Here is a 23,117-nt window from a genome sequence, read left to right as displayed (position 1 = left end):
GATATGGTAAAAGTGAAAGTAATGTTAAAAATTTGTTATTCGTGTGACTGTAAAAAGACCAAATCATGGTGAATATGTGTTAAAGGTTGAATGAATGTAGTTAGGCTCTCTGACGCTACACTTCAGAGTTAGCCACTTTCAGAATAGTACCTCAGGGTTTAGAGTTGAGGTTAGGGTGTGTTACGAGGTCTTGGTATGTTGAATTTTAACACGTTAGTGTTTTGATTGTAGGAGGAAGTGTTGAACACGTATACATAAACACATTCGTGTTTGGTGTTCTTTTACAACACATGTCAGAGAGCACGGGGAGAGATAATTAAAATAGTCATGAATGAAATAAGAATGTTAAGAGAAATATAAATATGCATGTTACTTGCCATTTCATTGTGTAACATTTCATTAAACTAGTTTTCCTTCCAGATCTCTGGAAGGAACCAGATATGAATAAAAGCTCCTGTTTAGATGCAGTACAGATGAAAAATTGCGTGTCCTTGGAGCTGCTATTGTAAAAACAAATTTCTTTTTTTTAAATTTCTAGTTTCTAGTCAGAAATGTTTGTAAAAGATTGGCCTCGCGTTAGATTCTAGAGCTAAAAGTTTTCAACAAGGTCGTTTTAGACCTCAGTTTCAAACTAATTAACTCTGGCGGGAAGTATGTAAGGATCTTAAGTTTTACTAACGTTTATTTTATTTTAAATCTTTACTATCACTTCTTATTTTCTACTTCCGGCCAGAATTAAAAGCGTTAACTTATTTATGCAAAATTTGTCTGGCGAACGCCAAGTACTTAAGTTGTGGCTTTTTGCCAAGCTAGAGAGAGGAAGGAGTTAGTCGAAGCAGGCCGCTTACCTTAGAAGTTTTACTCAGTTGCTGGTTGCCTTCCAGGCCAGAGGTTTAATCCTCTTGATAATTTTAAACGTATTGTAGTGTTAACAGTTCTCTGTACTACATACGGCTTCCTGTTAATATAAGGCCAATCTTCCACGTTTATTATTTCAAAGTCAAATTAGAGTTTAGTTATATTTTTATATTCTTATGTTTAGACCAAAAGTAGTGGGTCTTTGTATTCCGAAGTACGGAAATTGTTGTAAAGAGAGAAAAATAAAGGGTTTTGTATACCCTTCTCGTGTATCCTGTCTACTTCCCACAGTTATTGAACATAGCTTTAGTAAGCTCTCTGTTCCAAGTCAGGTCCTTGCATGTTCCCAAAGAAAGTAAGACGGAACATTGAACCTGATACTATTACAACAGATTTTCCGACTACAGAAACGTAGATAAACAGAGCTGGCGCCAAAGCCGGTGCAGTTGCACCAGGCGGCAGAATTTTTAGAACTTCGAGATGCATTGAGCAGCAAATTTTAGGGATGACAAAGTTTTAGAATTTAGGGAAGGCACTGGACGGAACATTTTAGGGGCGAAAAGTCTTTAGAATCTAGGCAGGTACCGGAAAGCAGAAACCGTAGAAACTTCACTGGGCGGCAAAATGCCTCTCACCGACCCTGAAGATATTACCCAGGTCACATAATTTCTTTTCTGTGTTTTCCTGTTTTCAGTGAATCATTTTAAGTTTTTATTACCAATACTTAATGCTCTCTAATCAGTATTTCTCCCCATCAAATGGGACTCCTTTTTATGCAAGGGAAGAGTTATTTAAGAATTTCTCACTAAAGCATTAAAAGAATTAATCGATCACACATCATCTGTAATGAAAGGAGTCCCGATTTATCATCAATAAACTCTCTGTGCTCCATAGTCAGTTGTCTTGAAACTGTGTTGATTATTTGTTGATACCGTACATATCAATGTCCTTGCAGACGTTTTGGATTTCCAAAAGACACGGTGATAGATTATATGGATGGAAGCCGCCATATTCTTTCTGAGAATGTGAATAGCTGTAAAGCGTCACTTTTACGACGATTCAAATAAAATGTTCAAGGTAGGCAGTGATTCCTTTTTAGGATAGTTTTCTTGTCAACGAGCTTATTCTCTCTCATCTTTACTGTTTGCATAATTTTTCGATTAATTTTAAAAGTAGCTTAATAAACTTTCAAAACCAGCATGGTTGGTGGTTGCTGTCGTTTAAGTTAGATAATTTTCTAAAATTCCAGTTGTTCGGCAACCTAGAGAATCCGATAAATCATAATCATGAGACATGATTGGACATCCGGCGAAAGTTTACTCCACTGTGAACCAACAAATATTAAGTTCAAAAACAGTTTTCAGAAATTATTCTTACAAACGTAGAAACATGTAATAAATGCTTTCTATTTGTATATTTACCGAAGCTTTATGCAGTAGAATGACTTAATGTATATTATCATAATCTTAGTTATTGGGTTTTACTCTGCATTTTTTCTGCTTAAATTTGTCAATTATTTCGGTGTAATTAAGGTTCATTGCATATTTTACTTCATATTTTGATTACATTATTTTACTAATACTTTAGAATTCCTATTTTACATAGACCGCATAAAATGTTTTAAAATTTGTATTTAATTTTTTTAACCAAATTTCATTTCTCACGGTGTTCGAAACTGTTTTCATATTCTGAACCATGTTCTAAGAAACAAGGTAATTGAAAATTTGCTGATATATTGCAAGAGAAATCATGCGTATTTAGAAATATTTATCTTAGACATATATACTCCCAGTTAGAAACTTTATAATTGGAAATACATAATGCAACGATAAAGTTAGATGAATATATTCATAAATGAAAAATTCTTTTCTAAGTCAGGAAAAACGTTTTGGATTCTTTCGAAGTAATACTTGTCTTTTGAAATGCATTTTTGCAACGACTGTACAATTCCTAAAAATTACGGGGAAAATCCTCTTTCAGTATTGCGTGGAGAAACCTCGTCACGTGGCTTTGAACGCGTGGAATTTTCGAAAATCGCTTTCATTTTAGGTTTGGGAATGCAAAGAAGTCTGCTGAAGCAACATCAGGTAGTATGGTGGATGATTGAGAGCTACAGCTTATCAACAGGCTGCTCCACGTTAAAGGCTCAATATGGCCAAGTACTATCACGGAGAAAGAACTGAATGCCTGCCTCAGTGCTTTCTGAATGTACAGGATGGATCCATTGCAATAAATTTACCAAAGCATACTTGTACATATTAGCGCTTTTTGCTGCTTTTTCTAGCTAACGTCTTCTTCACTTTTTCAATGTTTTCTTCACTACGAGTAGCCGTACACCTCTATTTTAAGCAGTATCTTCAATGGAGTTTCAGCCATCTTGATAACGTTAAATTGCACTTAAAAGATACAGCTTTATCTCAGAAATCTTTTTCCATTATGCCATGACTTCCTTTCACATATGCACTAAACCTGAAACATTACCTTAAATTCGGTCATTGCTCCGTTTTACAGCTAATACTTTACCTTTGCATATTAGAGTGTCGTGATACAGATAATACGTCGTGCTTATTATTATGATGCCATGCTCAGGCATCTTCAAATTATGGAGTACCATCTCCACACTTCATCGTTCACTTATTACCATGTATGCATAACTTGCAATTTCGTTCTCCAAACTCTATTGGTTTACCTTATATACGTCTATAATCAATATTTGATGAACTAAAGGTCTTTCCTAGTTATATAGCCTTCGTGCTTTGTCATAATTCGACAAATGCAGTCTTAATTAATAATAATCTATAATATTATAGTCTAGAGTAAAGCTGCAATTATGTAATTTAAAGTTTATGAATTTTTAAAACTAATTTTAATTCAATTTACAGCTCGAGATTCTCAGCATAACATCTCGTACTCTGAAATATCTCACAACGGTCGTGAAGGCATTGCTTACAGAAGTGCTGGGGAAATTACACCTGCGATTACTTTGAGATATAACCGCATTATTCAAAATGGGCAAGAATTGTTTGGAAACTTCACTACTGCAGACAGCGCAGTGTTATTAGATATACAGAATACTAAAGGACTATATTTCTATAATAATCTCATTATGAAGAACCAAGGTGGACTTACTCTGCGCGTCAACTCCCAGTCTGCTGTTTCGGCACTGAATGGAATGATCGTGAATAATCTTTTCACAGAAAACAAGAACAGAGAAGTACTGAATTTACAAGGAAGGAAGTCGGGAACATTTCAATACATCACAATTTTGCGCAATTACTTCACAAGGAATTATGCCTATTTCAGAGACATAATAGTAGTATCTCAAGTGAGTATTGTTCCTTCTTTTCTATCTATGTCTTTATTCTTAGGGTATCCAAAAGTAAATAACAACTGGGAGTTAACCTGATTTTTAATTGGTTTATTTTCATTAGATACTGCATCTTCTAAGTTACTTTATCCAGTTTCCGACAATTGTCGTTTATGGTACCAGTTTGTATTTCCTCCACGTCATAGAATAATGGTTAACCCAAATGGCCCTTTGGACACACTCATTGTTGAGAAATTCCCAGCCACCAATTTCAAATGCAGAAAGACATAAAGCATTCAATTCTTCGCGATTTATGTCTATTAGGTGATGGTCAGTATTCTCCTACCGGAATCCCATGATGATACAGCTTAAAATTTTAGGAGGAAGAAACAAGAAAGATCATTCATATCCTCGCTAAGATTCGAATCGCAGATTTAGAATTTCGTAGCTGGACATGCTAACCATTTACGCCACGAAAGCATGCACAGAAGAATGTGATATTCCTTATATTCTACCCCATTTAAAGGGCAATGAACAAAAGCACGAGAACCAGTCATCTAAATTCAGATGGGGAGGAGTTATTGTCCACCGCAGTTCGGGCGTAACTCTAGACTTTTTAATTCGGGCGTAACTCTACAGACTGTGAAACTTTTTGTAGCAATAAGCAGGAAAACTCAAGTGTGAGGTTGTAAGAATTCGAACCATCGATTTTCACTTTGTTAGCTGGACATGCTAACCACTTATACCCGGACAGTACGTATGAGGTAATGTGATAATTCCTTAAACTTTCCTTACCATTCCAACAATCATGACATCCTCCCACTCCATAACCACACAAAATTAATGATCAATGCCTTTCGATTTCACATTATTATTGCATAAAAGAAATAGATACATCGCATGCCAAAACATAGGGCACTCAATTGTCTCAATTGCAATAGTAAATGGCTCTTTTAACATTTACAATTGTGTTTGAGACTGATAAGACAAGCAGTACTGGTCGCAAAAAAATCCTAGCTACCATATGTTGATTTCAGATGCAAAAAAGGATGAAATTCGCTCATATTTTTAAATCTTAAGTTGCCCTTAATATTCCCACTGGAATGCCTTAATAAACTCTCAATACTATTATATCACTCACGACATTTTTCCTACACACCTTACACTGTTGAGAATAAAAATTTCTGGTTTCACATCCTTGAATTCAAGTAATGATAATTTTAAAACGGAGGGGTTTTTGATTAATTTGGACAATTTCAACGCGTAAGAGGATGCACAGTATGGCTTGCTAATAGATTGAGGATTTCACTGCACAAGCGCATAAATGTGAATGTACTGCTGCAGTGATGGTTATTTGCTAACGAAATTTATTTTTTGGATACCCTCATATTTGCTTTGAATAATACTGAAAACTCAAAATTTTGATGCTCTCTTAATATACTTATTTTATTGTTAAATTAAATAATCATGAATTTTGTCCTATCAGGCTGTTTTTCTTAAATGTAAATGAAAGCCATAAGATTTCAAGGATTCGATTCCACTCTGCCGCAGTAAGTCTGTATCACAATAAAATGAGAAGGTTTAATTCCCAAGGCATGTAAATGTCATTAATTACACTATGTGTACTGTAGGTGTATACAGCAGGGGCATGTAAGATTATAGATATATATCAAAGTATTGTTACAAAGATATTCAGCATGTCAACCTAAACTCATCATTTCATATGCATGGAAACAGATTAACTTGATTTAATATCAATATGTTTCCTCTGTATTACTTAATTATTCTACTTTGCATTAATTATAAGCACATTGTTTTAAGATTATAATTATAAAGTTATTTAAATTCTAATAGTTTAAAAAACTAAACAATTAATAAGTCTAACACAAAACATGTAATTAAAATTGTAATAGGATCAATTGTTGTTTTTTAAATAACTAATAAATTGTCTCAAGTCCTTGCTTCTCCTTAATTAACTGTTCAGTATCGTTATGTGTATCATAACTTTCAATTTTCACACAGATTTCTGAAAGCATTTCTCTGGGCAGTTATCTTCTAAGTATACTTGTAGCAACTTTAATGTATAGGGAAATCTGTTTCTAAAAGTCCAAAGCAGAACAAATGCAATGTTATTCAAATAAGTAAAGCTTCAGTGAGAGGTGCATAATTACTGAAGATAGCAGCTGACTTTACTCGAATAATGGTGCCTCTCAAAACAAACGCGAGCATGGGCCGAAAATTGTTGCGCATAATGAAATCGGTTTCTCCGATAAGAATCACGCCCACTTTTCATTGCACATTAAATGTGGAGCTAAATTTGTTTCACTTCCTGTTTCAATGGCACATAAATACAAAATCTGACCTGCGCCTAAGCAAAGATAATTAGTATTAAAGGAGAAAACTAATAAATATTTTTGTTAGTATCATATCGCCACTGAAGATTTGTAAGCTCTTTTTGAACAGAAAGACAATTTTTCGGGTGATAACAAGGAGAATACAAAACGTTCTTGCCCACTGTAATCATCAAAGATTTTCAATGAAATGAAAATTAAACTGATTCTACTTTTTTAACGCGAAAATTCACTTAGTTACAAGTGGAAGAGGACCAGGTCCACACACAGACCAATGGCATCCTAATAAACTGAGATGAACAGAATCGCAGATCTATTTAGTAATGGTGTCATTTAATTTATAAACCATAATTAAGAAGAATGAGACCACTTCAGACAACTTTTAAACTACCTGAAACACAGACTCCAGGAAAAGGGATTATCATTACATATAGTATATATATATATGTGATGATAGCACAATTTTGGAAGCACTGATGTTAGAACACTGAGACGTAAAAGCGTAGCAATGCTGTTTAGCGTAGATACTTGATTCATATTAAAGAGGAGCAAGTCGAGCTAGATTAATTTCCATTTTTATTTAAGTTCACATTTGTGGCCACAATTCATTTGGCATTCCAATCGTGCCTATTTACAGAACATTTGCATCTTTGATACTATGGCGATAGAAGCGAGCATAGATCATCTATGCTCGCTTCTATCGCCATAGTATCAAAGACCATCTTCGGGTGATAACAAGGAGAATGCAAAGCGTTCTTGCCCACTGTAATCATCAAAGATTTTCAATGAAATGAAAATTAAATTGATTCTACTTTTTTAACGCGAAAATTCACTCAGTTACAAGTGGAAGATGGTGTGGTGTATTTAATTATGGCAAAGCACACTAGGGCTATCTGCCTAAGAGGAGGGATGCCTTTCGTGGAGGACTTTCTAAGGGAAACTGGCTCGTATACACGTTACACATGGGGAAAACCACGAAAACACCCATGCAGCCAGCCCGTTCGTGGGATTCAAACCTCGGACTGAACTACCAGTGTTCAGCGACTTTACCGCTCGGCCGCTGACAAGTGGAAGAGGACCAGGTCCACACACAGACCAATGGCATCCCAATAAACTGAGATGAACATAATCGCAGCAGCGTCTTGCCAAGTTGAAAGCGTAAGCGAAAGAGTGGACGCCGCAATTCAAAGGAAGAAGCCAAAGGTTTCAGTTCGAGTCAGAAAGTTTTGGTTTACAATTATTGGATTGGGTAAGAGGTATCTGTATTAAGCGTTTGGTAGGATCGCATGATTAATTTGAATGACGCAGTTTAGACTTATAGCGTTATTTTTAAGTTAAAGAGGGGAAGTCCCCAAATTAAATAAAGAGGTTATAGCCAATTAAATTTAGAAGTTTGTTTTCATATTGTTTATCTCATATATATATATATATATCAAAAGCAGATATGCAGGAAGGGAAAGGACAGCTTAAATATATGCATTATGTATGAATATATTTATTATAACTAATGAATAAGTTATAATAAAGCATTCCGTGAATTAGCATATCCCCAACACTAGATACTTTTGATAGTTGGTGATTTCTTTTTACAATGGTTCATGATTTTGGTCTAAGCTTAGGGAAAAGGGATTAAAATTATTCCCATAATAACCTATTGGAAACAGTTACCAATATTGTTCACATAACGAATGCCGTCGTAGAATGGATTATGTTCATTATACATGGCATCACTGTAGGTTTTTTTCAATAGTTTTTCAAGTGTTCTAGAAATTTAAAAACTTAAATTTCATAAGATGATAATTACTGTATTTTAATTCCCTTAGGGTGACACAGAAACAGTTCCACATGCCATGCTTAGAACTACTACATTTGTTTAATTTTCGTAAAGTTTTTTTCGATTGCGGATCTTCATTTTTGCGATCGTGGATTTGCAATTATGAATTCAAAAGTAATGGTAAACTCTTTTTGAGGTGTAGTTACACTCTTAATACAAAATTAGGACCAGATTTACCAAAATAAATGAATAAATAAATAAAAATAAAACTAAATAAATAAAATAAAAAATTATTATTATCCTAAACAATTTTATACAGTCAGTCCGTTAAAATTCCATTGATAAATGAAATAGTCCCAAAAGTATACACTATTAAAGAAAATCTGAATGGCACAAACATGATATCCAGATTAGGCGTTATTATTGCTTTTTAATCTTGCGCCAAATATGGAATCATCGGTGAATTCTTTTATTTTTTAAGTCCTTGTATATACAAGGCAGTGTCATAGATAGAAATTGTGAGCCGTTAGACAAAACTTAAACACACATTATTTATTACATACCAATTGTCATATTAGCATAGATAATTATAAATTGAAAACCCATTTTAGTTAAATAATTGAGTTTTATTTAATATTTTTAAGCAGTTAAGATTATTTGAAACAAAATTTATTAACACTAAAATTACAGGCCAACACCGCTCTGAAGGCCAACACCGCTCATAACATAAGCGCCGTTTTTTTCTTTTCCATAACACTTTTTATTGAAATTGCTTTTTCATTCAATTTTATATTTTCCACACAGAATAAACATATATTTTGTAACATATGAAAATCCTTTACAAGCACTTAAAGCGTCATTAATGATTAGGTTTAAGTTGTGAAGCAAGCAGTGTACATATTTTGCATTTGGGATTTGGCTGAATAGATTTTATCTTTTGCTGAAGGCAAACACCACTCATAACATAAGCACCGTCTTTTTCTTTTCCAATAACACTTTTTATTGAAATTGCTTTTTCATTCAGGAAATTGAGAATGATTTCATTGCAGAGATATATGCAGAGATTTAATTAAAATTTTGTGAATAAATTATGTTTCCTGTGTAAAACTTTGTTGTTCATCTCTGATAAAGTTTGTATAGTACAAAAATTTCTTTTCCGTATATCTCAGATAATGTTTTCTAAATTATCCATTCATTTTGTATGCCAATATGTAACATTTTAATTAGTTATTGTTGTTGCGACTTTTGTGCACAGATAGATGATTTTAGTACAATTATATGTCAGATTGTTGTATTTTTCTGCATAATGTAACATGAAAATCTGGAGAGACGATGCCTCGCCGGAAAAATAAGAATACAGGAGCAAGTCCATTTAACATTAAGTGGCTATTTCCCTAATTTGGCGAGATATCGCCAAGCTGTTAACGGTTTGGTGACCGTTAACAGCTTGCCGTATAATTTTTGTCACTAAATTTGGTGATAAATGGCCAAACTTGTGAGTACTTGGTGATATTTTGGTCCAGTTCCTGTATTACTGTAGTGAGTATTGTAATTGAATAACTGTAATTCATCCTTTATGTAGCTGTAACTCGGTCCTTGTCTACTTTGTCTGCCTAAATTTGGGAAGCAGAATGTAGTACTAGAAATATTTTGGTGGCCGGGTGGAAAAGTATATAAGGTCATGGAAAGCATCATTTTTTAATTGCAGTTGTCTGTTCAGTGTACTGAGATATCTCCGGGTTAGCTTTGCACTTTAGATATACTTTGCATTGCGTTAAACACTCTTAGTAGTTTGAAGTGTAACTACTGACTGTATTCAGTGATACTATGAAGAGTTTTACGATTGTTTTTGTGGAAAGTTCTAAAACTGTGAACTGTCTCTTTTGATAAAGTAAACTTTATCAACATATCATCGGACCTGTGTGCATTCAATCTATTACGAACTTATACCCACGCAGCATGATTAATAATATTATTACTATTAAATTTATTATTATTAAACATTTTATTTTATATAACTGAAACTCACAAAGCAAAGAAGAAAAAATTTCAGTTCAATTTGGGAGGGGGAGCTGTACAGATATGCTGTCTCCAAATTTTAACCTTGCGATGATGGAGTTTATCCATAACATTTTCCGAACCAACTGTCAGCATTTTGGATTATGATACTGTGCTTTTGGCTTTCTTATACCTTGTGAAATAATTAATTTAATTACAAATTTAATACAAGATGTAATTTAAATTACATAGAATTAGTTACAAAACTACATTGAATTGGCATAATTAATACTCAAATATATTAGTAATCTTATTTGTTTATGTTATTATCATTCTGTAAGTATGTGACTAAAGGAATATGTTTTTAACTTGTTTCTTGACATCTCTTTTCCAGGTTATGTCAAATCTTACTGAAAATATGGCATACAATAACACAGGGAGGCATCTAGCTGATGTGCAGGGCTTTGAACGTGTACCATTGTCATACCAGACATGCACAAGAAATTGGTTTTGGAGAAATAGAGCTACTGATTATTGGGACAGAAGCACTATAGTAGCAAACAAAGCAGGGCAGAGATTTAATTTCAATTATCTTGTCAATCCTGACAATGATTTTGAACTCGCAGCACGGAATCGAACACTGTAAGGCTCACATTAAATGAATAGTGTTTCTTATTAGCTGATTTACTTAGCTAATAAGGATACTGTTGCTTATTAGCTGATTTACTTAGCTAATAAGGATACTGTTGCTTATTAACTGATTTACTTAATGCATAGAATATTATTTCTTGTTAATTAATTTATTAATTATATATGTATTATATTCAATGTAATTTTTGAAATTAAGCTTACACTAAAAGTAATTGGACAATGAAACAGAAATTCTTGCACTCAGTAATTATTGAAACTAATTAATTTATCAGTTTGTTGTAGTTTTCTGAATAATGTAGCATCCATTCATCTTGGGAAAGATAAAATGAAATCCTGTATAGTAACCTTAGATTTTGAGCTATTATTTTCATGTTTCTCACAGAACAATGTCTCAACACCACAGACCTCAATAAAATTCAGATAACAAAATTGTGCAAGCCACAGCAAATATTCATTCTAATTTTCATGTTCATTAAATGATCCTGTCACAAATTTTAATTATATATTTTTGCATTATCATCCTGATAAAATAGACAAACTTCAGGGTACAATATTTTTATATCATTGTAAGCGCTCCTCTAGAATTGCCGTTAGTCTTTGGCAGAGATGTGCCCATCAAGAATGTGAGAAAGTTTAGAGAAAGCCAAAATAAGATGGTCAAAACCATCATTTATTCATCTGTAAGTAAAAATTCTATTGCCGAAATGGCATGGATGGTAAGCCTGAAACACAGACCTTCAAATGTTTACTTTTTTGGATATGAAGAAACAATGAAGGTTCATCAGAGTTATATATTTCACATCATCCATCTGAATTTTTTAGTTGAAGTCATTAAATTGGAAATTAAGCATGTATTTGGGCATCCCCCACTTTTTTTTATTTTGCTTTTAGCGACCCAAAGATGAATGCAAATTTTTTAAAGCATTCAGTGAAGAGTTTTGTGCAAAGTAGTAATTTAAGATTCATATTAACTTTTTCAGCAATAATGATCATAGTAGTGGTTTGCATTTCTTTATCATCATTTTTATTCATATCTGGATGTATCTATCTTCTTAAGCCCCATACACTTGAACAGCTTAAATCTCAATATGTTGCTAAGATGATGCTGGTTTGATCATGATGCACTGATACATATTGAATAATTGTATATTAGTAATTTCTTTTTCCATCTGTTTATTTTCTATTATGTATATTTTCTGTTATGTACTATTTCTCATGTAGCACTGCTGCTACTATACTATTCCAAATTTTACATTTAGCTCTTATAATTCATTTACAAAATGTATGAATATTGAAATTGAATATATGGATTAACATTAACTCAGCACACATTATATTTTTCAGTGTTTCAGTTTCATTGTCCAACCAGTTTATATGAAATGATTTTTTACATATTTCAGAATAACGAAAATCATATTTCCCATATCGTTAATAAAATTGATGATATTTTTATTCCATTCCAAAGAAAATTTAAACTCATATGAATATTTTAATGAATCTTTTTATATAAATCTCTTATAACTTTCATCTTTTATATAAATTCATATATTTATATGAATCCTTTATATAATGTTACAGATTTTACTATAAAGTGACACACAGTATTACTTATTTGTAGACATCTTTTTAATTATATTCAGTGACACTAATAAGAGAAGGAAAAAAAATCTATCTATGTTGCTTTCACAGAATTCAAGGGGAAATTCAAGAATTCTCAATCAATGCAACATATAATTGGTGGGGATTTAATGGAACTGCTGCTGTATCTGGGCGTATTAAAGATTTCATGGACTTTGAAGATTTATTGTTAGTTGACTATAGCTCCTATTTACATGATAATTCTACGGTTTTAAATGGTAAGTTATGATGAAATTTTTATAGTATATGTAATATACAAGAATGTGTATTTCTTCTCACATTATGTTTTCCTATCAAAACATTACTTTTGTTTCCACACAGTGCTAAAAATGAAGGATTAAACAGTTCACTCTCCTTATACTATGCCCTTTTATTTCAAATAAGGAAAAAAATTCCAGATAGAATGCCTTGTAAATTTTGTATAATATGTAGACAAAGAGCTATTTGTGATCATGCAGTTTGAAGATGGCTTGCGAAGTTTAAGCAGGAAAATTTCAGTCTAAAAAATTATGTCTTCCTTCTATAAACAATGACCTTCTAAAAGAAACTGGTCATGAAAATTCCTAATATACAGTTCACAGAGCTAGGAGACAGATTAAATAGTCCAAAATCATAGTATATGATTGTCTGAAGAAGCTGCTATAACGTGTAGGTACCTCATACTTTTAGAAAGCAGAATATGCTTATTCGGATTTTGACATGCGATTGTCTTTTGAAACAAAATGTAGAACCATGTTTGTTTTAAATGGCTGTTCACTGGAGATACAAAATTAATACTATGCAATAATGTTGTGAAAACAAAATCATGGAATAACCCAAAGACTCATTATATGGGAAGACTGTAAAGGAATTATTTACTATCCATTATTGCCACTTCAGTTAAAAGAAATAATTTATTGTTCACAGATGACATTTCTTAAAGCAGAAATCAACAGCAAGTGTCCAGAACTGATTTATTTATGTTTGTCTTTCATCAGAAATTTGCTCTGTTTTCCATGGGTTTGAATGAATGTTAGCAGAGATTCAGCTTGTTGAGTATGGCTAGCATGTTTTGGTTCATCCACCATATTCACCTGACCTTGCCCTATGACATTTTAATCTATGTAAACCATTTCCAAATTCATGAATAGCCTGAAATTTATCTGTGGAAGCTATCATAAAACATCTTTGTAACACCTTCACAACTGAATCAAATTGTGCAAAGAACTTCTTCACTATAGCTGCCAGTCATTGAAAAATATAGTACTTATGTGAATAAATAATGTATTTACTTATTTATTTCTGTTTTGATATCGTTTTTCAAACATTTGCTTAAAAAAATCACGAAAATTTCTTAATGGTCTAATAAAAACAGTTGTTTCTTCCTCAATATCCCGACAGCTTAGGGTGGGACTGGCCTTCTCAAGAAGTTCTTCCAGGTGAGTTTTCTTCCTGCTAGCATTTTCCAGTTTTGGGTTTTTAAGACAAGTAGGTCATTTCCTAGGCAGTCTAACCATCTTAGATTTGGTCATCTGCCCTTTTTTCGTGTGCCTGTTGGTTTGCCATTGAAAGCTTTTTTTGTTGCACGGTCTTCATCCATTCTGATGACGTGGCTGCCCATTTTATTCTTTGGCATTTAATGAAATTAATGATGTCAGGTTCATTATATGAACAATATAGCTCCAAATTTGATCTAAGCCACACACCATCTTTCAGTATTCCTCCAAAAATACGTTTTAAAATATTCCTTTTAAAAAATGCCCAACACATCCTCTTTCGTACATACCAAGTTTCACATGCATGTGTCAAATTTGGGCTTATAAGGCTCTCAGACAGTAAAACCTTTGTTTTTCTTTAAATTACACTTTATTTCATATACTTTTGTATTCCATTGAAGCATCTATTGGCTGTAGTCATTCTCTTTTGTATTTTTGTAGTAATATTGTTCCTGTTGTTAATTTCAGAGTCTAAATTTGTAAAGCTGTCAACAGTTTCAAATTTATATTCTCCAATTTCTAAGTGAGTGTCCTTGAAGTCTCTTTTAATGTGTGGCATATATTTTGTTTTATTTTCATCGATTCTCAGACCCATCCTGTGTACCTCCTTCTCTAGAGATATAAAAGCCCATTTTAGTAATGCTGGTGTTCTAGCAATAGTGTCAGTGTCATCAGCAAAAGCCAATAATATACAAGTTTATTAAAGATGTTTCCTCTGGTATTGATGATTGATCACTTATTACTTTTTCTAGTGACAGATTGCACAGAAGGCATGCAAACACATCACTCTGTTGAACGGCAGTTTTAATTTCAGTTGACTTTGATAGTTCATTCTGTATTTTACCATGATTTTAGTTTCATTTAGTGTCAGGGTGATTAGCTTTAATAATTTTTCAGGTATTTTAAGCTCTATTAAGGTTGCAATGAGAGCTTTTCTATTAATACTATCATAGGCAATTTTGGAATCAATAAAGAGGTGGGGAGAATTGATTCCAAATTCTTTTGGCCATAATCTGTCAATAAAAACATTATGACATTTATATAGCATTACAAACTATTGGTCTATATAAATCTTGATACTGTAATAGAATAATAAGAATCATGTAACTGAGAATTACAGAGGATATATTTTAAATATTGCATAAGAAACATCCAAAGAGCACATTGGGTATTTAAAAAAAAAACATGAATGTGATATTTTTTAACATGTGACACTTTGGTGACATTTGCCAAGTGAATGCCTGTTTCTGGCAATAAATGCTCCTCTCTAAAATTAAAAATATCTTATCCAATGTAAAATATGCATACATATATTATCAAAAAATGGAAAGTTTACTTTAATTAACGCTTTGACTGGCAGTTTCATTGGGGATAAAATATGAAGTTTTTGATGCAAAATTAAGACAGATCGAAGACAAGAAAAAGGAGAGAAAGTGTGGCTGGAAACAGCTCTCATATTACTGTAAGGTTTGTTCAAACCTTCTTGAAATAAATTTATTTATTTTCTGCATATGTTTCATTTTCTTAACATATTCAGCTTTTTAAAAAACTGATTTATATTCTTATATCTTTAGGCAAGTGTGCTGGAGGTTGGACACAAATAGGAGATACTTGCTTCCTGTATGTTGGAGGAGTTATGACATTTTCTGAAGCAAAAAGGTTTTGTGAGGTGAGTTAAATTATAATTAAGATCTTACAATAAAATTCTTATGAAGCTAAAAAAAAAAAAGGAATTTTTTTTTATTGGATCAGTTCATAAATTCATGTGCATTTTTTGGTAAATTTTTAAATAATATAAAAAAACACAATTTAACATTTTAATCAATTATATATTTTCCTCCATTATCTACTATGTCTTGCCATCTTACAGGCAGCTTTTTTATGCCACTGCTGTAGAAAGACCCTCTTTTTCATGCAAAAAAGAACTTGAAAGTTCATTGTGTACATCCTGTTTAGAATTTAATTTTTTTCCAGTAAAAAATGTTGTAAGGCGTGAAATAAGTGAAAATTGCTTGGTGCAATATCTGGGGAGTAAGCAGGATGTGGCAAAAGCTCCCAATTAAATTCACTAATTTTTTGCAGCGTTGCTCGAGCCATATGCAGTCTAGCATTATCATGATGAAACAACATTTTCTTAATATTCACCAATCGTGGGTGTTTTTTGATCCATTCTGAGTTTAGACGGCAAAGTTGTTTACTATAAACTTCTGAATTAATCGTTTGATTTGGTTCTAACAGCTCAAAACGTCCTGAACAAGGTTCATCATCAATGCTGCTTTTTCCAACTTTAAATTTTTAAAATTATTTCTGGGCAGTCCTTACACTAATAGTGTGTTCACCATGCACACTATTAATTTTTATCGCTGCAAACCTGACAGATTCACAACACAAAAATAAAAAATGTAGCACAGCACGTTTGTACTGATTATCTATATACATCTTCTATGGGTACTAAAATGCGTTCGATATTTACGAAAGTTGGTGATGAACTGAATCATATGTTAGTCAAACGATGACAAGTTTCAAAAGTTCAGAATTATATTGTTTTAGTAAATGCATCATAGTGAATTCCACACATATTCTTAATGTGCATGAACTTATGGTCTAACCTGATAGTTCCATAGAGAAATAGGAAATCAAATTTAAAAAGTTTTTTCATAGTGAATTAGTTGAAGGGAAGAGTGCATTGTCTTACAATCAAAATTATTTGAGATATTGTTAATTAAAAATTAAATATTGTACAGGACAGGTTTTTGCATATTAAATTTTCAAAATGATCACTATAGAATCATGGGAATTTCTATCCCTAGAGGTGAAAATTCATAATTTTGTGTCTAATGAAAGCAAGTTTTTACATACATTTTAATACTGGCTCTCTTTTTTGCACCTTGAACGGAATGTAGTACAGTCAAATGTCATTAATTCGGACACCCATAATCCGGAATGATCTGTAATCCGGACCTCAAAGCTACAAACTTTCTGCTGCGACGCATGCGCAGAAAGTTTGTTTACACGTTAGGTGTTTACGCGTGTGCATAACACCTTTACGGCTGCGAATATGCATGTGCACATGCGCATAATACGTTTATGCATGCGCGTTTAATGTATAACAGACGGTTTAAGCTAAGCTAAAATTATCTAATTCAGTTAATGTTGCAGATTGCGTTGTTCCTTAATCTTCGAATTGGATCTGGCTTATTATTTTTTGCAGACTGTTAGAGCAATTTTATAAAAGTAAGCTTGAACTTTCGATTAAATCAAATAGAATTTCCGATATATATTTACTAATATGTAAAGGATCTACAAAGCGAAAGTATGTTTCAAAGTCCATTAAACAGAAAGTGGAATTGCTGCAAAAAATGGATAGAGGCATATCCTTTGATTATCTAATCATTCCGAAATATGTTTATCAATTTCACGCTGCTCTGCGGGGGGAGGGAAACGACGTGGCGTGCAATGAATTGGAAGTTGATCTGTCAGCACTATCCTTATCTTCAGGGCAGATGTTTTTATTTTATTTGGCTTATAATTCCTTACTAAATGTAGTATTTCATCTCGATGTACTCCGTCTTTGATATGATTTAAATCAAGTTCCTCATCATTATAATTCACTTCCAATAGTGAAAAAAGTGATACAGAGGTTATTGAAAACGACAAAATTTCGATTGACAAATTAGTCGGCATTCTCGACACAGCAATTATAGGACTTGAACAGCGGAACTTTGTAACTAAACAAGAAATTATGTCTGTTTAATAGAATTAAAGAGAAAGTATTATCACATGAAACGAAGCAACTTAAAAAACTTACATTGAAAGAAATGTTTAATAAAGTAAACAAATAAATATGAAGATTTTTCTTTTTGTAAATTTTGATACCCTTCAGATCATAATTGTTCTTTATTTTATAAAAGCTTCATATTTTTTATTTTATAATTTCTGCATGCCATCTTACCAGATTTAAACTGATGATCTATAATCCGGAAAAATCGATAATCCGGAATCGCCGAAGTCCCGACGAGTCCGGATTAACGACTTTTGACTGTATTGCTATTTAATGAACAAAATCTTTTCCTGGCAAAATAAAATCCATAGACATAATTTTGTCTTTGATTAAGGTAAGATTATTTAGGTTACAGCAACACTTAAGGCACTTTGTCTAAAGACAGCAATGTCTTCATAAGGGAAACTGGCTCAGATACATATTACAGATGAAAAAGTCCTGAAAACATCCATGGAGCTAGCTTGTTTGCTAAGAACTGAACCTGGTTTGAACTATCAAAATTCAGCAATTTATTGTTTCATCAACAGTGGGGCAATCTTGTCTCTGAAACTGATAAATGAGAAGAATAAAGGAAACTGGAAGACTGCAGACTGCAGTCAAGGAAAATGGAAACTGCAGACCTTGGGAAGTGTTGCCATTGCATGAAACCATACTGTTACATGACTTTTATCTTCCAAGTTCCTTTATGCATAATGGATTCTTAAAATGTCAACCTTTGCTAAAGCATAAAATTTTTCATTTAGCTTTCAAATTTAATGCCTGTTACTTATGAACAAGCTGAGTGATTTAAAAGAAATAAATCCACTTCTTAATGGCGTAGTTTACTTTTTTTTAGAATGCACACTAATGGAGATAAATTAAATTCCATTTGCTTTATGGTATATCCAATTAATAATTTTATAAATATCTAAAATTCCATTTGCTTTATGGTATATCCAGTTAATAATTTTATAAATATCTAAAGCTTTATTACGATTAGCATAAGATGTTTCTAATGTTGCATGTTGTAGAGACATTAGGTTATTTCGAAGCAACAGACATGAAAAATGAGCAATGCCCTCGCTGGGACTCGAACCTCGGACCTCTCGAATATGCGCCGAATGTGCTGGCCATTACACCATGATGGTATGCTAAGAAAGGGGGAGAAATACCTTATAAATGCCTCCTTTTAAAGGACAGCTAGGGATTAGAGAACCCAATCTCCAAATCCTGGTGGTAAAAAATCATCATCCACTACCTTTGTAGTTTGGGTGCCACTGTAGAGGCATTAGGTTATTTCGAATCCGGAAACATGAAAAATTAGCAATGCCCTTGCCAGGACTCAAACCTTGGACCTCTTGAATACACACCAAGTGTGCTGGTCATTACACCATGAAGACATGCTAAGAAGGTGGGAGAAATACCTTATAATGTTACATAATGAGTAAAAAATAATTCATTTTTTTTTATATATATATTTTGTATTTTTTTAGTTTTTAATGTTATTATTTTGTTTGAATTTTTTAACATTTAGCTCTTCTTTGAGGTGTTAAATTGCAATATAATACTCTAAACACATTGATTGCAATAGTCTTTAAAGTCCCACCCACCCACAGGCAGTGTGAAGTCTTACAATTTTTCCAAGATCTAATTTGCATATTACGGAATTTATTCTTCTCCCTAAACCATCTTCAGTATACTAAGGAACCACTTAATAAATTAAATCTTTTACTGCAGAGAGCACATATGAAAATTTTAATTTTGTATATTTCTACCAAATTATGCCTCATGACCAACACTATTTAGTCTAAAAGCTCACATTATTTGATTTATTGCATGAACTGGAATCATATGTCCTCAAACAAATTAAGAAGATATTTTACTGAGGCATTTTTATGGAATACCCTGACTATTAATGTATAACAAAATCATTTAGAGTTAAAAAGGAATAGAATTTCATGGATCTGTTCATAAGTTCTTGTTATTTTAATGGAAAATAGTTTCGTATAATTTCTGAATGAATTTAGAGAATAAAAATTTAGATAATAAAATGTACTTATTTATTTATTTTTCTTTATTTTAGTTGGATAATGCCTCCATGCCCTATGTTAAGACAAAACATGAAGAATTAATGGCCTTTGTACGGGAGCAACAGTATTATTACCAGCATTATTCAGATCGATTCTGGATACAGTCGCTTGATATTCCTCCTCGTGAATGTGCAGTTCTGGTTAATAGAAAGTTAAAAAAGCATCCTTGCAATGAATATTTTCCTTTCCTTTGTGAGAGAGGTAAGCGTACAAGCTAAATTTCATGATTTTCTTATTATTTTATGTAAAGAAAAATTTTCACTTACAGATGTTGTTTGCATATTCTTAAGAATGAGTATCTTGCATTGTAACTAATGAACAAAATAAGCCATACATATTTCTTAAATATTATGTTTCAGCAATCCTTGAACTGTAGTAGCAAATACTTGAATCTGACTTATTTTATTTCAGAACAAAAGCTATAATAAATATACCATAAAAGTTAAGAATCAGAACTGCCCAGAAATAGTTTAAAAAATTTAAAGTTGGAAAAAGCAGCATTGATGATGAACCCCATTCAAGACATTTTGAACTGTTAGAACCAAATCACATGATTAATTCAGAAGTTTATAGTAAACAACTTTGACATCTAAACTCAGAATAGATCAAAAAATGCCCATGATTGGTGAATATTAAGAAAGTGTTGTTTCATCAGGATAATGCTAGACCGCATATGACTTGAACAACGCTGCAAAAAATTAGTGAATTTAATTGGGAGCTTTTGCCACATCCTGCTTACTCCGCAGATATTGCACCAATCGATTTTCACTTATTTTGCGCCTTGCAAAATTTTTTACTGGAAAAAAAAATTAAATTCTAAACAGGATGTACACAATGAACTTTCAAGTTTTTTTGCATGAAAAACAGAGTCTTTCTACAGCAATGGCATACAAAAGCTGCCTGTAAGATGGCAAGACATTGTAGATAATGGAGAAAAATATATAATTGATTAAAATGTTAAATTGCGTTTTTTTATATTATTTAAAACTTTACCAAAAAATGGGCACCAATTTATGGTCTGACCTAATACATGTCTGTTCCATAGTTTACAGTAATTTATTAAGTGTTTTACAGTCTCCACACTTAGTTAACTCCTAAAGCAGAATAGTTCATTGGTAAACCATCAGAAGACTTGCTAAATTAGGAATTGTACAAGTAGCTTTAGATGTATGGCCAGAGGCTTTATTGCGATGAATTTTTCTCATTATAACCTTTGTAAATAAAGAGATAGAATTTCACCTTAGCTGAAGGTTTTAAAACATTTATTTTGAAAAATGTATTTTATTTTTATTTTTGAACATTATACAATTGATTTTAATTTTTTCCCCTCTTTTCTTCATTTCTAACTGTACAAGAAACCAGTGATAGTCATAAATGTCTTACTGAATTCTAATAGCAAAATTTGCAGCTCACTTTTTTCTCTCGTACAATAGTAAAGGAATCTTTTATTGTTATAGAGTAAATGCATTTTGTCTAAAAGAAATTAAACTTGGTATGCATACAATGATGGAAAATCTACTAATGCAAATCATCAGAATAAAACAAGCTTAAACAAACAAGACATAAAAAGACTTATGTGCACGCTCCAGAGAGAGAAATTCGACATTAATTTTATTTTAGTTTTTGTAACCAAATGAATTTATTCTCCAAATTAAACTGCTTTTGTTTAATTTGGAGATAATACAGGTAGATTGTTAATAACATTTTTCTGCTAATTATATTTTATGTTATTTCTCTTTTGTGTGTTTTTCTAACTGTTATTAGATTAACTGTGATTTTGAGTTAACTGTAAAAAAAAAAGTGAAAAATTCCATTATGGTTTTATTTATTTTCCAGTATGTGGTTTTGATAAATAATTTCATAACATGTTATGCATTTGGCCGTAAGCCTGGGCAAAAGATGATAAGAATTAAATGTTTTATCTTTTAAAGACTTAAATCTTTGTCTGTTATTTTTTTCACTGTTGATATAAAATAGCTGAAGAATTTATAAAATGAAGGCAGAGTGTACATTATCATTCTGTAACAGAACTTGACTATGTAAATAATATATATTACCATTAACATTTATTTATTTATTTTATTTAGATCCTGAAATAACAGTTTCTGCAAGTTTATGGTTTATGGAACCATTAACTATAGCTTTTCTAAGTGTTACTGCATTTGCTGTTGTATTTGTGGCTATGTGCATTGGATTTTGGTTATGCAAATCCCGACAGAGATACAAAGAAAAACTCGAGAGACGAAACTCAATCAGGGCTTCGATGAGATCTAATCGCTCACTGACTGGTTTCTCCGAGTTGGGTTATAAAAGAAGAATGGAAAGAGCATTTGGAACAGACTCTGCCCCTAAAACCCCTCAGTTAAAAATGAATGGGAGCATTGATTCTGTTGAAAAATCTGCTTCAAGATTTAGTTGTTCCATTGATGATAGCTTTGAAAACACTCTTGGTGACACAAGCTGTTCCAGAGTTGCTAATGGAGATTTCTCTGCTTTTGTTGGAGGGTAAGTTTAAAAATTTAGGTGCTTAAATTAATTTTTTAGACCTGAAATAATAACATTTGTGAGAATATTTAAATGTTAAATCCTTAAAAGCAGAATTTTTTTGTTGTTCATAGAACCATATCAAATATACAACTACAGATGCCCCATGCAGACATATTGACACCATGCCAAAAATACAAATCTGCTCCCCCCCCCCATTTTCATGTATGTGCATTTTCTAGGTAGATTTCTTGGTAATTATGCTAAACATTACTGATGCACGTTCTCTGAGATACATGTAAATGCAGTATAGTCCTATAAATATAGAAGACACAATTCAGTAATTTCAAAATCAAATATGTTTTGGAAATTTATTGTTTTGATAGGGTGCTAAGATTTATATAGTATATAAGGAAAAGTTCTGAAATTTTTTTGACCCACAACCCTTTCTTCACATATTTAGTAACTTTCTCATAAAAGTTGCAAATTTTGACAAAATAAGCTTTTTTATTGTAAGTAATTTTATGTAAGTCTATATAATTAATAGATACAGGAGAGGTAAGCTACTTTTCAATTCAAATAAAATTCAACCTTAATATACATTTATTCCGCTATATCCATTTTAAAACAAGTTTCTGTTCATGAAGGAGTAAAAATATTTATTTTCACCATATTTCTTTGTTTAAAAACAATATAAAGATTATAAACAAATAAATAAAAAGTACAAAAAA

The 23,117-nt window shown here is 32.2% G+C and overlaps 1 protein-coding gene across 1 annotated transcript in view; it reads left to right on the top strand.

Annotated features, from left to right (window-relative positions):
- The window catches only part of bark (C-type lectin domain-containing protein bark beetle), a 186,215-nt gene that overhangs the window by 158,693 nt on the left and 4,405 nt on the right, over positions 1-23,117 (top strand). Inside the window, exons 10-15 of the mRNA XM_085814689.1 lie at positions 3,741-4,183; positions 10,683-10,930; positions 12,629-12,795; positions 15,627-15,721; positions 19,896-20,103; positions 21,990-22,407. Of these exons, the coding sequence (XP_085670815.1) occupies positions 3,741-4,183; positions 10,683-10,930; positions 12,629-12,795; positions 15,627-15,721; positions 19,896-20,103; positions 21,990-22,407 (1,579 nt within the window). The remainder of the gene's footprint in view (positions 1-3,740; positions 4,184-10,682; positions 10,931-12,628; positions 12,796-15,626; positions 15,722-19,895; positions 20,104-21,989; positions 22,408-23,117) is intronic.

The sequence above is a fragment of the Stegodyphus dumicola genome, chromosome 4, assembly GCF_044657685.1.
Source record: "Stegodyphus dumicola isolate Sdum_Otavi_A_Nest chromosome 4, ASM4465768v1".
Lineage (NCBI taxonomy): Eukaryota > Metazoa > Arthropoda > Arachnida > Araneae > Eresidae > Stegodyphus > Stegodyphus dumicola.
Note: the sequence above shows the minus strand (reverse complement) of the source record. Positions and strands in the feature narration are given on the sequence as shown.